Genomic DNA, 14449 nt, shown 5'->3' with positions numbered 1-14449 from the left:
TTTCTTCTAAGTCACAGTTAATTCATTCAACAAAACCAATCTTTTAATCACAATGTCTACTACCATGGCTTCATCATCATCTGTCACATACTATCCTCCTAGTAAGGAGATTCCTCTGTTCCACCCATCTCTCATTCCCAGATCCGTGACTCGCGAACTTCCAGCTGGATACACCATGAGACCCATTCGTGCTGCCGACTACGACCGTGGTGTTCTGGACGTTTTGCGGGTTCTCACCACAGTTGGAGACATCCAACGCGAGGAGTTCGAGGCTCAATTCAACTACTGGTTCAAGCACAACGACACTTATTTCACGCTGGTCATTGTTAATGAGTTTGACCGTGTTGTCGGTGTTGGCTCTGCCGTTGTTGAGAGAAAGCTCATCCACAAGTGTGGTAACGTCACCCATATCGAAGACATTGCCGTTGCCCGTTCAGAACAGGGCAAGAAGCTGGGACTCCATATCATCCACGCTCTGACTGACATCGGCAAGTCTCAAGGCGCATACAAGGTCATTCTCGACTGCTCGGAAGACAACGTGCGATTCTACGAGAAGTGTGGTTTCGTGCGTGTCGGTGTCGAGATGTCGCTCAAGTTCGGCGAGATCCCCAAGCCCTCGCTCTAACCATTGAGTCACCATCATTTTCTGTCATATAATTTTGCATTTGTTTTGTTTGTTTTGCATTTTCTGGGTATATATTTAATCAAGGATCCTAATTACACTATTTCACACGGTCCGGGTCTGCCTCCGGCGGCTGGGGCTCCGCCCCAGACCCTGGTTGCTCCTCTCGCTGCGCTCGAGTCGTGCGAGGGGGAAACAGGCTGTCCGTTCAGTCCCTGAAGCTGGCACGACTCACCACGCAACGACTCGAACGAAGCGGGAGGAGTAGTCAGGGTCTGGGGCGGCCCGAGGCAGTCTAAACCACGTCGACGAACCGACTCGAGCGCAGCGAGAGGAGCCACCAGGGTCTGGGGCGGAGCCCCAGCCGCCGGAGGCAGGCCGGGCACAAGACACTTTTAACACACTTATATTGCAAGCAGAAAAGACAATAAAAATATTAACGGATGACAGGGACCACCGCGATTAGAGGTTGCCCTTGGTGACAGGCCACTGGTAGCTCTTAGTGTTGTCTCGGACGTAGCCTCGGTCGGCAAGGAACTGGTTGACGCTGGCAGGACCGCGCGAGCCGTAGGCGTACTTTTCGACCTTGACATCTTCGTCCTTGGAGTCGATTTTGTGTAGTAAGGGAGTGAAGATCTTCCAGGAAACGTCGAGCTCATCGTCGCGCACGAAGTTCGAGTGGTCGCCCTTGAGAGCGTCGAGAATCAGAGCTTCATAGGCCTCAGGGATCTTGAGGTCCGAGTAACGGCGGTGGTACGACAAATCAAGGTCGGTCACAACAGTACGAGTTCCCAAACCAGGGTACTTGGCGTTCATCTTGAGATAGATGGCTTCCTTGGGCTGGATTCTCAATACAAGCTCGTTACGAGCAATGTTCTGGAAAATGCCCTGAGCCACATCTTTGAATTGAATACGGATCTCGACCTTGGCCTCGTCAAGAGCCTTACCGGCCTTGAGAATAAATGGAACACCCTCCCATCTGTCGTTGTTGATCGACAATTGCAAAGCAGCAAAAGTCACGGCCTTGGATCCCTTAGGAACTGTCTCATCATCAGTATAAGCGGGCTTGGCTCCGTCCTCGGATCGGTCGTATTGTCCCAATATAGTCTGTGAAAGCTCAATAGGAGGAATGGCCTTTAACACCTTGACCTTTTCGTCACGAATATCTTCAGGAGCAAACGAAACAGGTCTCTCCATAGCAATCAACGACAACACTTGCAATAAGTGGTTTTGCATGACATCTCGGATAATTCCGATCTCATCGAAATAACCACCACGTCCCTCAGTACCAAATGGTTCCTTAAACGAGATCTGTACACAAGCAATGTTTTGACGGTTCCATGAGGCGTTGAAAAACTGGTTGGCAAATCGCAGAGCAAGAATGTTCTTGACCATTTCCTTACCAAGATAGTGGTCAATACGGTATACCTCGTCCTCGGTCCATACAGGAGCAATGGCCTTCTGCAGCACACGCGACGACTCTAAATCGTGGCCGAAGGGCTTTTCGATAATGACCTTGGCATGACCCTCGTCACCGGGGTAGTTGTTCTTCTTCAAGTGAGCGGTGACTGTGCCGAATACAGAGGGTGGAAGTGCCAAATAATATAATCTGTCCCTCTTCAAGCCCTTATCAAGAGAAGGCTTTTCCAACTCACGCACATGCTTTTCCAAATCCTGGAACCCGGCATCCTCGTCATATTTACCATGAACATAGGTACACAGTTCAAGAAACTCCTTGGCCTGTTTCTTCGAGTTATCATCGAACAACTTAAAGTTGGACGACAGCCTCTTCTTATACTCCTCCTCGTCCATAACAGTACGGGCATAACCCACGATGTTGACCGACTGGGGCAGCAAACCATTGCGATACTACAATTTCTGTTAGTGGGTGCTCTTGCGGGCCAGGGGGTGCCTCCGGCGGCTGGGGCTCCGCCCCAGACCCCGTGGCTCTTGCTTCGCAAGAGATTTTTCAGGGGGGAAATTATTCCTCCGGCAGCTGGGTCTCTGCCCCAGACCCAGTAGCTCCTGCTTCGCAGGAGTTGGCCGTGACCGTCGACGCAACGACTCGAGCGAAGCGAGAGGAGCAGTGGGGTCTGGGGCGCAGCCCCAGCCGCCGGAGGCACACCCACCCCCGCCAGATAGTGAACGTACCAAACCGAACAATGCAGGGAAGGTCTTCTTCTTGGCCAAGTCACCCGAGGCTCCTAGAACGATAATAGTGACATTCTTCTTGAATTCGACAACAGCGTCGGCAGGGATGGTTCCCTCGGCGATTTCAGAGCCCATTTTGTGAATCTAGTTTTTATTGCAGCCTGTGGTTCAGGTCGTCAAATGTCCGTTGCGAGCCGAGATGTGCAGTGTGCGACTGGTTTCGGCGGCTGGTACTTGTATCAAATAAGAGGCAATTGACTATCAAACAAACAGTAATTGAGTCTGGGAACCTCAATTCTTAAACACGTGTTAGTAATTAATCGAGTGGTACTGGAAAATAACACCCCGTCAGCAGATATTGGAGAACAATGGGCTGCTGGGTGTATCTGCCGTTATATACTTTTTATCACAAGCAACAGTCGGACTAGTGTTGGGTGCATAAGCGTCAGGTTTTGGCTGGTGCGATCGTCTCAGCCAGCAGCGGGAGATACGGGTCGATGGGTTTTTGGGTATAAGAGGGGTGTTTAAGCAGCAGCAGCTCCTACAGCTGTGGCTTGGGAGAAATCCAAATGTGGGGCCGGGACGCATGTGTTCCGATCGCTAGACATTAGCAGCACCTGGTATTTGGGCTATTAGGTTCTTGGGTTCTTGGGCTCATGGGCTCATGGGCTCAATAGCAGGTTTAATGCCCATTGGTTCAATGGCCTGATGGGTATCGAATTCACTTCTACATATCCCAAGATAGATAACAAAAGGCCCGATAAAAAATCAAGCATGCTCTGCTGCTCTCTTCTTGGCATATCTGCCGTAGAATATTCCGTACATACAAAAAGCGATTATTGCATCTGAAACCGGTGCCAGCCAGCCAGTGAGGCTAAATTGGCTGGGAAAAAGGGCTGCTCAAATGCTATTATCACTGTACAGTAAAATATTAGCAACACTAGCATTTTTAGTCAACCATGTCTAAGCAGCCAGCAAAAGCCACTAGTTCTCAAGATAAACTCACACACTCAATTGACAAAGGCGGTGGAGTTTAATTCCGCATCTGTTCACAAGCGTCGCAACTGAACATATCGCTCGCTCCTCACTCACTCGCTCGCTAGATCGCTAACTCACAGGGGGTCTCGATTGATTGAGTTTATCGGAGAACTGATCCAATTTTGCCGCAGGTCGTTTTGCGCCGGAAATAATGCAATGTTGATTGACGTTGAGTGAGGCACAGGGCTCACACTGGGTTGTGAGCCGTAACAGAGATATTTAATGCAATAATACAATTGTCATTTGGTGATATAACACCAGTCGCTTTAAAGGGTGATGTTAAGGAGTGGAGGTATGATATTCAGGGTGTAACAAAACAAATGTAACAGAGTACTAGATATAATAGATGAAAGAATTGAGGCCATTAAATGAGCCAATTGACTCCTGCTACAATTTGTTGTTGCAATTGTATCATTGTATCATCTACTACAGTTGATACATACATCTCCGACGCTATAGTCTACACTATAGTACAGTATACATCCATATCACCGCCACTTCTAAAACTTGGATCAGAACCTGTATCATTGCACTTTTAAAACTGTTTTCTCCATTATATCGACCTCCACCACATCTAAAAACAACTTACTAACCCAGTATCCCTCTACAACCCATCCCAACCTTCTAACAAACCCATCTTTGTCAACCCCTCTAGCATCCACAAACCCATCTCTGTCAACCCCTCTAACATTCACAAACGGGTATATCCCAATTAACCCAATTCCCTCTTTAATTGCAATTGCAAACCCATATACCCGTAATCTCTGTCAATTTCCCTCAATTCATCCATAAAACCAATACTTACAAATTGCTATACAAAAGTCGTGAATCGGCTATAAACTCTTGTTTGTAGGCCCTGTTCCTTATATATATGCAGATGTACTTTTTCACCCCACCACTGGACCAGCAATTCAGGCTGCTGTCAGTCAGTCAGTTTCCTTGTGCTTGTTAGGCCCTGTTCTGGTAGACGAGGTGCGTATGCTTATAGCCGTGGCCCGCTTATAAATCTGGGGAGCGCCGGTATTATATCCGGTACATGGCTGCAGATTGGCGGGAAACACTGGACCGATCTCTGTTTCATTGGGGGTCAAGTAAACCCTGGTCTCAAACCCGGCCGAGGGGTGCGATTGGTGGGGACTCCTGCCTGCCTGCCTGCCGGTTGGTCTGCAGCCTGCTGCTGCTGCATCGACTGTAATTCTTTTCCTACAGCGAGCGACCAACCTGCCCGGTCTGTCCACTCGATGCTACCCCATACCCCGTGGCTGTTACATCCCTGTTAATCAGTGGGGGTCCTGATGAGATGGACTGCCAGCGAGCGAGCCAGTCAGCCACAGCATGGATCGGAGTTAAACTACAAAAAATATCTTTGAGCCATTCTCTCAGTTCTGATGCCCTTTGGCTGTGCAATTGGTTACCTTACTAATAAAAAAATATCGGTCTCGTCTGTGAGACTGCTGCCGGCCGTAAATCCTGCTACCCAACGCCCGCCCGAAATCCCGGACCAAACCGCAGCCGCCCATCCAACCCACGCCCGCCCGCCAGAAGCACGCACGTAGGCCCTGAAATTTTTCAAGCCCATCTGCACCTGCACACCGGCCCCGGCGGCCGCCAGCCCGAATAGTCCCGCTATCGCTACCCCGTACCCGGAATATTTCCCCTGAGTTTGTGCGTGGGGGTCAGACAGGCCTCCGGCGGCTGGGGCGTTGCCCCAGACCCCATTGCTCCTCTCGCTTCGCTCGAGTCGGGGCTTGGACCGTGTTGTATGAGCTCTGCTGGCTCCTCGACGCCCGACTCGAGCGTAGCGAGAGGAGCAGTGGGGTCTGGGGCGGAGCCCCAGCCGCCGGAGGCAGTATCTGTCAGCGGGGTCGGTCCCCAGAGTAGAAGTAGAATGCTATAAATATAATGCAATGGGAGTGGTGCTACCACTTGGTACCTAGAGTGATGGCGGCTGTGGACTCGGTGGGTTCTGGTGGTGCGATGGCCTGGTAGTTGGCGGTGAGTAGGCGTGACATGTCGGTGGGGTGAGATGCCAGCCATAGTTGCTCGATCCATTGGTTGGTTTGAGCTCTTGTGATCTCTGTTTGGGCGATGGCTGAGTAGAGATGCTCGAGTTTATCTTTCCATTCTTTGGCAGTGACAGTGTCGGGTTTGCCGATTTGACCGCCGCCGTTGATACACCCGCCAGGACACGCCATGACTTCGACGTAGTCCAGTTTCGAGGGGTCTTGAGTAGCCACGATGGAGTTGTGTGTACCGTTTGCTGATGATGCTGCCCGTCGTGAGACTACAACTCGGGATTTTCTGACCGCTCCTGATGCAGATGAAGAGGCTGGTTTGAGTTTTCGCACTAGGTTCTGGATGTTTCTGAAACCGTAGATTTGTGCTACTCGAGCAATAGTCTGGCCGTCTTCTTGCACGTGGTACTCGACAATGTCGGCGTTTTTGCCAGGAATAACCTGGATGCTTGTGTTGGACGGGTTTTTGCTTCTGGTGTGGATAAGTCGTGCAATCACATGTTCGAGGTATCCTCCTGATGATGTTCCCTGGTGAGATAACCACTGGTGTTGGTATGGCCATCCGTCAGGAGAAAGTGCTTTTTCTGATAGTTGGGGAAGTGTCTGAGATGACAGCGACTCGAAGGGAATATCCTTTTCAATTAAAAGCTGGACGATTTCTTTGGACGTAATAACACAGTCCACATCGCGCACCTCGTCCTCCGAGTCGGCATTACCTTCGCCAAACTCTGCTCGTGCCGCCTCGAGTTTCTTGTCGAAACACGGCATTATGCTCACATGGTATATATTGTTCTTTTTGATACCTGTTTGTCTGGATATAATTTCTTTGATCAAGGTACCGGTGATTTGCTGAGCGGACTTGACTTTTGATAGGTATGGAATCATATGAGCATGTGTCTTTTCTACGTAGCATGTCCATCCTGGACATGAGCTACAGAGTACTGGTCCTGTACCACTAGATTTCTCAGAAACTTCGATTGCTGCGTGTTCAAGTGCTATAGCCCGCCCTATCTCAGTACCAATGACATATCTGAATCCAAGCCTCGTCACTAGTAGGTCTCGTAGTTTGTTATCAACTTCAGAAACAGACAGATCAAACGCTGCTGCTAGTGAGACTCGTACTTGGTGACTGATAGAAGCAACAAAGATCTTTCTGTCGGGACTGGTTACTGGTAACTGACTGTTCTTCTCTAGAGCAGATAGAACCTCACTGTGGCTCTGCATCGAAACCAGTACTGTTTCTGCTGAAGTTATACAACCACTACATGCCAAACAGTCACTAAGACTGATCTGTGCTGATTTCAATGACTTTTTCTCGCCGCTATCTTGTGACACTTCCATAGGAATGCCATCTATACCAATTTCAATCTCTGCTCGTCCCGTTTCATTCGACTTTTCAACCTCTACAGGCTTGATACACGCCACTCCTGGTGATATGAAGTCATTCAGGTCGTCCGCAGACAAAATAGTACTCATATTGAATAACGAGTCTATCTCGTTCTGTCCTGAATAAATAAATAAGACTGAAAACGAGTTTCACTGGTAAATTAATAAGAGTCAAATTGCGATCTGCATCTGCATGTCAGATGGATTTGAAATCACACGATTCTGATCGGACGCCGCATTCGGTGGGGCTGCTGATAACGTTGTGGAATAGGTTCCACTTGGCAGAGGCCCACTCTGAGAATTCATTGACGGTTTGCGATATATTAGTAACGTTTTGGTACTGGTTGGATAGCAGGGTTGTTAGTATAATTTGGTTTTTTTTTTTGGTTTTGTTGTTGCCAGTTAGTTTAGCAGGTATGCACTTCTTTATCTCAGAAAAATGCAGGGTCTACTGATAAGCGAATGACTGCGTCGAAAGGAAATACAACCTAAGGCAAGTTCGATAAACATTTGAAGAGTGTCTGGAACTCGGAATAGTGACAAAACGGTTCTAAGTCTTATGATTACGTTGTATTGAGTGTGTGCAAATTTTCTATCATATATGGATGAAATATTCACTATCTACAGATAAATTACATCATGCATACAGAAAATCAGGGGAGCATATGCTCTGATACCAGTTGCCATAAAGTATTTTTATATTTATACTAAAGAATTAATCTAACCAATTAACACCAGAAACACATGTAGACTCGCTAAAAAGATTTTCTCACTCTTAGCAATAGTCCGATCTGATGATTGATCAAGAGCAAACATTAGGACCACAGCTCCACTAACTACCCACAGCAGCAGCAATCTTATCGCTCCATCGCAGATCTCAACCCCAACCACGATCCATACCGTGAACTTAAGCTTGTTTGTTCTCTTCATACTTTATTTTGAGCAATTCGTTTCCTGACGTAGACAATGTCAATTGCGATGCGATATTTAGTATCAGGGGCTGGACTGTGTCGAATAGCACGGACCAGCTCCTGTCGTGTCATGACAACGATTACGGACGCCAGAACCCCTGGAACAAGACTTCAGCAACGCCATCTCATGTTTACTAGGTTATATGCTACTGATCCAAAACTTGAGCAAAAGAAGGGAACAGCCGAGAAGAGTGGAACTGCTACTTCAGCTGATAACTCGGATGGGGTAGTCGAGTCTAATGAAACAAAAGCTGATAAAGCTGCGGAGAAAGATGTCGATCAAGCCCCTGTCTCTGACGATGTCGCAGGTGGTGCGACCAATTCTCGGCCTACAACTTCTTCAGGCTCTCCTATTCCTGATCCCACGGCACCTGAAGATATTACAAATCCACTGGCCACCGTAAAGGTGTCACCAGGTAGTCCTGATACCAACGAGAATCCTACAAAAGCCACTGGTGAAACCACAAAGGCTGTAGAGAGTGGTATTGCCGGAGTAGCACCTGCTACCGATGCAAATAGCGATGATGGATCTGATTCTGTCAAAGCCGAACCATTAACGGAGGATCAAGAAAATCCTGAACAAACTACTGGTGTAATTGAAAAAGACTCTCACCAAGGAATTATCTATTACGACAGAATGTACCCTTCAATTACAAGGCTGGTCTATGTAAGAAAGTTCCTAATTCAGTTCACCTACCTCGGAAATAAAACTAAATTGGCTGATACAATTAAAAAGATATCATTCCCAGAAGATTTGCCTTTGGAAATTATCAACCTGATCCCTCGTGAGAGAGACGGCGGTGTATTTGTTACATATCAAATCGACAAATCCAGCGTTGATGTCAAGACTGCTGAAAAGGCTATCTACGAAAAGCTTGAAAAGGCCAAGTATACTCCCTGGTTTGCACCATTTACCCCAGTTCGTGGATTTCCTGTCAAGGGTTCGCCTTGGATTGAAGACTTAAGAAGATTCACTTCTAATCAATTGAAGGCTACTTTCGAGGGACCAGATTTAAGCCAGGAGACCTTGTACTCACTGCTTAGAAGATATGGTCCTATAATTGATATTGTTCCTCCCGCTCCTGGTACGAAAGACCTGCCAAGATCAGCCAAAGTAATCTTCTCCAAATACATCGATGCTGCCACGGCTCGTAACTGTATAACGGGTATCAAGGTGGATGACACTAGACTCCATATTTCGTTTGAATCGGTTGACCACAAGAACATTGTCAAAGACTTTGTCCTTAATCACACTCGAATTGTCGTTCCTATTCTGATTGCAATTGTAGCTGGTTTGGCTGTGATGATTTTCGAACCCATCCGAGTCTGGTGCATTGAACGCCATATTCATGGCTCGTCTCTGCAGTTAGAAAAGCTTCGAGGTGTTTTCGGATTCGACAAGTTATTTGCTTTATGGGATTTCATTGCTAGCGGTGGTCGGAGGAGATTCTCACTTTTCAAGCGTACGCCAACTGATACTGGTGTGTCGCATTTGTGGGACGACAGGGTCAAGAGCATTGAGGATCTTAAGCAATGGCTTCGTGAGGGTCAATGTACATTTATAGTTGTCTCAGGTCCAAGAGGAGGTGGAAAAGAACAACTTGTACTTGAACACGCAGTTAAAGATCATGACAATGTACTAACGATTGACTGTGATAACTTGGTTAGAGTTCGTGGAGACTCGGCATTCGTAAAAGCTGCAGCAAATGAAATCTGTTATCATCCAGTATTTCCTTGGAAGAATAGTCTTGCAAATTACTTGGACGTAATCTCACAGGGTCTCAGTGGACAGAAAACAGGTTTTGCAGAGTCAACAGAAGCACAATTCAAAGATATGCTGAGCAGTGCAGCCATTGCCCTTCAGAAGGTAGCCCTTCATGACCACGATCCTAATATGGATTCTGCGGAAAATTACCTTCAAATCCATCCTGAAAAAAAGCCGGTGGTTGTAATCAACCATTTCTTGAGTAGATACGAGGCCACCAATCCATTCGTGTATAAGCTCATAGCCGACTGGTGTGCTCAGCTTATCCGCGCTAACGTCGCACACGTCATTTTCATTACTAGTGATGTCAGCTACGAAAAGGTTTTGTCACCAGCTCTTCCAAATCAAGTATTCAAATCGCTATTTGTGGGAGACGCGAGTGCCGATTCAGCAAGAAGCTTTGTGCTACGACAGATTGAGGTCGCCAACAAGGATAACAGCAAAGATGACGAGAACAGCGACACACAAGAAAAGGATGGAAAGGAGAAACAACAGAAAGTGACGATTAATGAGATTCAAGAGCTAGACGAAGCATTGGAACCATTAGGTGGAAGACTGACAGACCTGCAAGCTTTTGCGCGACGTTTGAAGACTGGTGACACTCCAGACGTGGCTCTGAGAGATATGATTAACCAAAGTGCAACTGAAGTTCTCCAAATGTATCTCAACAAAGAGTCATCCGAATGGACAAGTGAACAAGTGTGGGTCCTGATTAAGAAGTTTGCTGAATACGAAGATGAGGTGCCTCTAGGAGTGCTTAGACAGGACCCCTGCTTCAAGACTGCTGATAATTTAAAGGCAATTTCAGCTCTCGAACATAATGAAATGATCTCGGCTCACACAGTAGGTGGACGTATTGTATCTCTACGACCGGGAAAACCTCTCTATACAGCGGCATTCCAGTTGCTGGCAAAAGATAAATCACTTGAGGCCTTGATGGAAACCAATATTCTGAACACAGCGGTTAGCAAAGAAGAGAGTAATATCAACAAGTATGAAACGGAGCTGGCCCTGTTGTCTAAGCTGCCTAGTCGGTGGGAGATCAAGGGCAGAGTCAACTATCTCTCTGCTAAACTCCTTATCAGCCAAAAGAACATTGAAGATTTCGAGAAGAAACTGGCGGCATTCAAGGGTGTCATTGTGCAAGAGAGATCAAAAAATTGATCAATTCACAAATCAAATCTTAACTATATATTTGACAATTAATAAATATGTGCATGATTATTATCTTATAAGTTCTAGTGTCTTGATCTAGACACAGAATAATTTACAGTCTATAATTTAGAGGAAAGTGCTCTATGTAATACTTGATGAGCCATGTTGCGGCGGATGTTTTTCATATCAGCCTGACGATAGGTGAGCTTCCTTCCGGCACTGAGAAGTTCGACGTTTTTACAGGTGAATACACCACAGTCATACCCGTTTGTTTGTTGAGGACACGAAGCACGACTTACTCGCTCATAACTTGAATATTTTTCAACATGTGCTTCGTGTTGGCCCGGAGTGATGCGGTCGGCCTCATTGACCATATAGTCACACAGTTTTGACAAGGACCGGCTACCGTCGCCGCCCATAGAGTCGTAAAATTCAAATTTCTTCTCTCGATTGTTGATAACAGCTAAACACCAGTGAACATTACTGAGATTAATTGGAACAAATACAAAGTCAAGCTTTGTCACATCGATATTTTTACGCTTGGCCCATCGTGACACCGCTTTGTATCCTTGTGGACCCTCAAGCTTGGAGAAGAAGTGAGTGGAAAATGCAAACGAGGTGAGGTCACTATTTTTATTCGCCTTTTCCGTAGCCATTGCCAAATAAAAATCAATAACATTGTCATTGAGCCAGGATGCATCTGCCAAACTTCTCACATCTTGCACCTGCAAGTCAACTCTGAATGCGGTGCCGATGATATTGCCAGCCGGATATTTAACATGATTGTACCAATAGTCCTCGACCTGACTTAGCTGTGCTGGATCAAGGGGTTTTCTGAACTCGTCGCCTTCATTCACCTTGAGGTCGGCAATTTGTTTACGAATGTTCTCAGTGGCATTGTGTACTTCTTGATATTTTTTGAACTTTTCTTTACTGAGTTGAGGTGATTCGGGCGCAGTAGTCGTTGTTGAATATGGTACAGATGATGATGTTGAGGTTGCCTTTTCCTTTTCCAGCAACTCTCTCTTTCTATGAAGCTTTACCAGATATCGAGGGTCTTTGTATGACACCTTGCCCAACGGAGTATATGACTGTGCAGCCATAGGAGCCTTTTGATCGGCCGGGCTTTTACTAGGGCTCGATCGTTTCGGTGACGAGGTGGGTCCCTGGCCTTGGTAATACATGCCCTTGAATGCATCCCTCAGTCTCTTAGCAAACTGCTCATAAGACTCCTCATCGTTCTTTAACCTACGAGGAATCATTGGGACATTTGCAGTGTCAGTTTTGGTTGTGGGTAGACTTTTCATTTCTTGCGAGTTTTGCTGAGAGTTGTGTAGTCGCAAAAAGAATTTCGTTCCATAAGTTACATTTTGTATGACTGGAGAGGGTGGGAAGACAGGAGCTGAGGCAGTAACTAGCTGACCCTGGTCTGTGTTCTGGAACAGTGGCTGTTGAATATTTTGATACAGCCTTTTAGCAGAGTTCACGGGTGAATTCGTATATGATGCAATTAATGACGAGGTGGATGGAGCCTGAGCGCGAGATGGGATCGATTTATTTAGAGGAGCGGCGGCAGCGGCAGCAGCAGCGGCAGCTGCAACACTAGGTGAAGAAATGGTTAGGAAATTATTAGTCGTATTTTGAGAGATTGGAGGTTCACGTGGCGCAGTAGGAGTAAACAGACCACCAGATGATTTGGTCGTAATAGGGAAATTCATTGAATTTGAGGGAAGAGTCTTCAAATCTAGACTGCCAAAATCAGAACTTCTCGCAGCATTAGAAGCGGCCACTGTAGAAGCAGCTTTTGCCAAGGTAGACCTCAACAAACTGCTCGAGGTTAGCGGGTCACGACGAGAAGGTTCTGGGATGGGACTTTTATTTCTGGGTATTCCCGATACAATTTCGGTAGACATTATTTGAGCGATAGCCCCATCGCGATGTCGATTTTTGTTATTTAATCTTGGAGACCGTTCATAGGCGGGTTTGTCAAGAAAATCTGCTTCGTGAAAAGGCAGAGCACCTGGCATAACAGCTTGTCGGAAAGAAACATCAGGGCTATTTATGGATTCCGTGCAGTCTTCATAATCATCCATTGTAGTATCAACATCATCGTCGTCGAGCGTTAAGTCTACAATATCGGCAGTACTCATCTCAATTTTGCGTCTCTTTTTGGCAGATTCCGACTCAGATTCAGTTTCTGGGCCTATTAGATCTTCTTGGGTGGTGAATTCGGTATTCAAAAGTTGTCTGGCTAATGAAAACAACCCGACCACCACTTGCTGGATTCCACTAGATGCACCAGTAGCAGCACTAATTGATAAATGTCTGACCCAGTCTAAGGAAGCAGGGGCACTTTCTTTTTCAGCGCTTGTAGAGCTTGTTAGTCTCGAGCCCGAAGAACGAGCCAGTGATCGATTTTGGGGTCTGTTTCGATGAACTTGCGAAGACCCCCGAGATGTTTGTTTTGGTACTTTATCACTATCTCCACCAGATACTAAATCAGCCGAAGGCTTATATACAGGTCCTGGTTTCGAGGAAACACCAGAACTAGACTCAGTTATCGAACTGAAGGTCAATCCACTAGCAGCCGCTGTTGTAGCTGGCTCTTTTCCTAAACCAGTGAGAACTCCGTTTTGATGAGCTTGCCCCCGTTGACCAGTTTCTATCAATTGATCTTGAGGTCTATATTGCTGGGACAAATTTGTTGGAGCCTGTACTCTCGAAGCAACCAGACCACTTGCACCACTATAAGCACCAGTAAATGCCTCAATATATCTCCGTTTATTAGCTCCAGGTAAAGGCTGAGGACTATCTACTCCAATACTGCTGAGTACTGAAGATTTTGACAATTTGGACGCGTAATCAGTCATCGTATGAGTTCCATCAACTCAGAAACCTATAGAACTGAACCGAGTTAAGCCACACGAGGACTATCCCCTATACCACCAGTACCACAATATAGGGAATATAATAAAATAAAATAAAACCGAGGCAAATAACAGTCGAGCTACTACAGGCAGTAGCTCAAATTATTAAGCCAGACCTGTAAACTGGTCTCGAATAGCAACGTAGTTGATCTGACAAGTCTCAGGAGATAGGAGAATGGAAAATCAAATACAGTGTGCATTGCAGTAAATATGATCTTGAAACTCATAGAGCTCGACCGCACGTGACGTACAATATCAACACAAGCCATGCATTACAAGATTGAGTCTGTGAAAATTAAGAAGCATCTAACGAATTTCCACGAGGTCGACGACATCTGCCAAACAACTTTCAATTCCCCAATTCACCTATTTTTTGCTAGAAATAACACGAACCACTATCTGAAGATTGAAACATCTCA

The 14449-nt window shown here is 46.4% G+C and overlaps 5 protein-coding genes across 5 annotated transcripts; 2 read left to right on the top strand and 3 right to left on the bottom strand.

The window, feature by feature from the left end:
• Positions 1–52: 52 nt before the first annotated feature.
• On the top strand, positions 53–625 carry GNA1 (glucosamine 6-phosphate N-acetyltransferase; the record flags this gene model as incomplete). Its single annotated transcript, XM_018878806.1, has 1 exon — positions 53–625. The coding sequence occupies one exon, from the start codon at positions 53–55 to the stop codon at positions 623–625; it is 573 nt and encodes a 190-aa protein (XP_018736072.1).
• A 459-nt stretch (positions 626–1084) lies between these two features.
• Positions 1085–2434, bottom strand: ZWF1 (glucose-6-phosphate dehydrogenase; the record flags this gene model as incomplete). The annotated part of the gene is made up of 1 exon (XM_018878805.1): positions 1085–2434. The coding sequence occupies one exon, from the start codon at positions 2432–2434 to the stop codon at positions 1085–1087; it is 1350 nt and encodes a 449-aa protein (XP_018736071.1).
• A 3296-nt stretch (positions 2435–5730) lies between these two features.
• On the bottom strand, positions 5731–7302 carry NAR1 (Nar1p; the record flags this gene model as incomplete). Its single annotated transcript, XM_018878804.1, has 1 exon — positions 5731–7302. One exon carries the CDS (start codon positions 7300–7302, stop codon positions 5731–5733), a length of 1572 nt encoding a protein of 523 aa, XP_018736070.1.
• Positions 7303–8178: 876 nt separating this feature from the next.
• YME2 (Yme2p) lies at positions 8179–11112 on the top strand (the record flags this gene model as incomplete). Its single annotated transcript, XM_018878802.1, has 1 exon — positions 8179–11112. One exon carries the CDS (start codon positions 8179–8181, stop codon positions 11110–11112), a length of 2934 nt encoding a protein of 977 aa, XP_018736069.1.
• Positions 11113–11222: 110 nt separating this feature from the next.
• ULP1 (SUMO protease ULP1) lies at positions 11223–13973 on the bottom strand (the record flags this gene model as incomplete). Its single annotated transcript, XM_018878801.1, has 1 exon — positions 11223–13973. One exon carries the CDS (start codon positions 13971–13973, stop codon positions 11223–11225), a length of 2751 nt encoding a protein of 916 aa, XP_018736068.1.
• Between the last annotated feature and the right edge of the window lie 476 nt (positions 13974–14449).

This window comes from Sugiyamaella lignohabitans, chromosome A (genome assembly GCF_001640025.1).
Source record: "Sugiyamaella lignohabitans strain CBS 10342 chromosome A, complete sequence".
Lineage (NCBI taxonomy): Eukaryota > Fungi > Ascomycota > Dipodascomycetes > Dipodascales > Trichomonascaceae > Sugiyamaella > Sugiyamaella lignohabitans.
The sequence above is the reverse complement of the archived record's forward strand: the minus strand, read 5'-3'. Positions and strand labels throughout refer to the sequence as shown.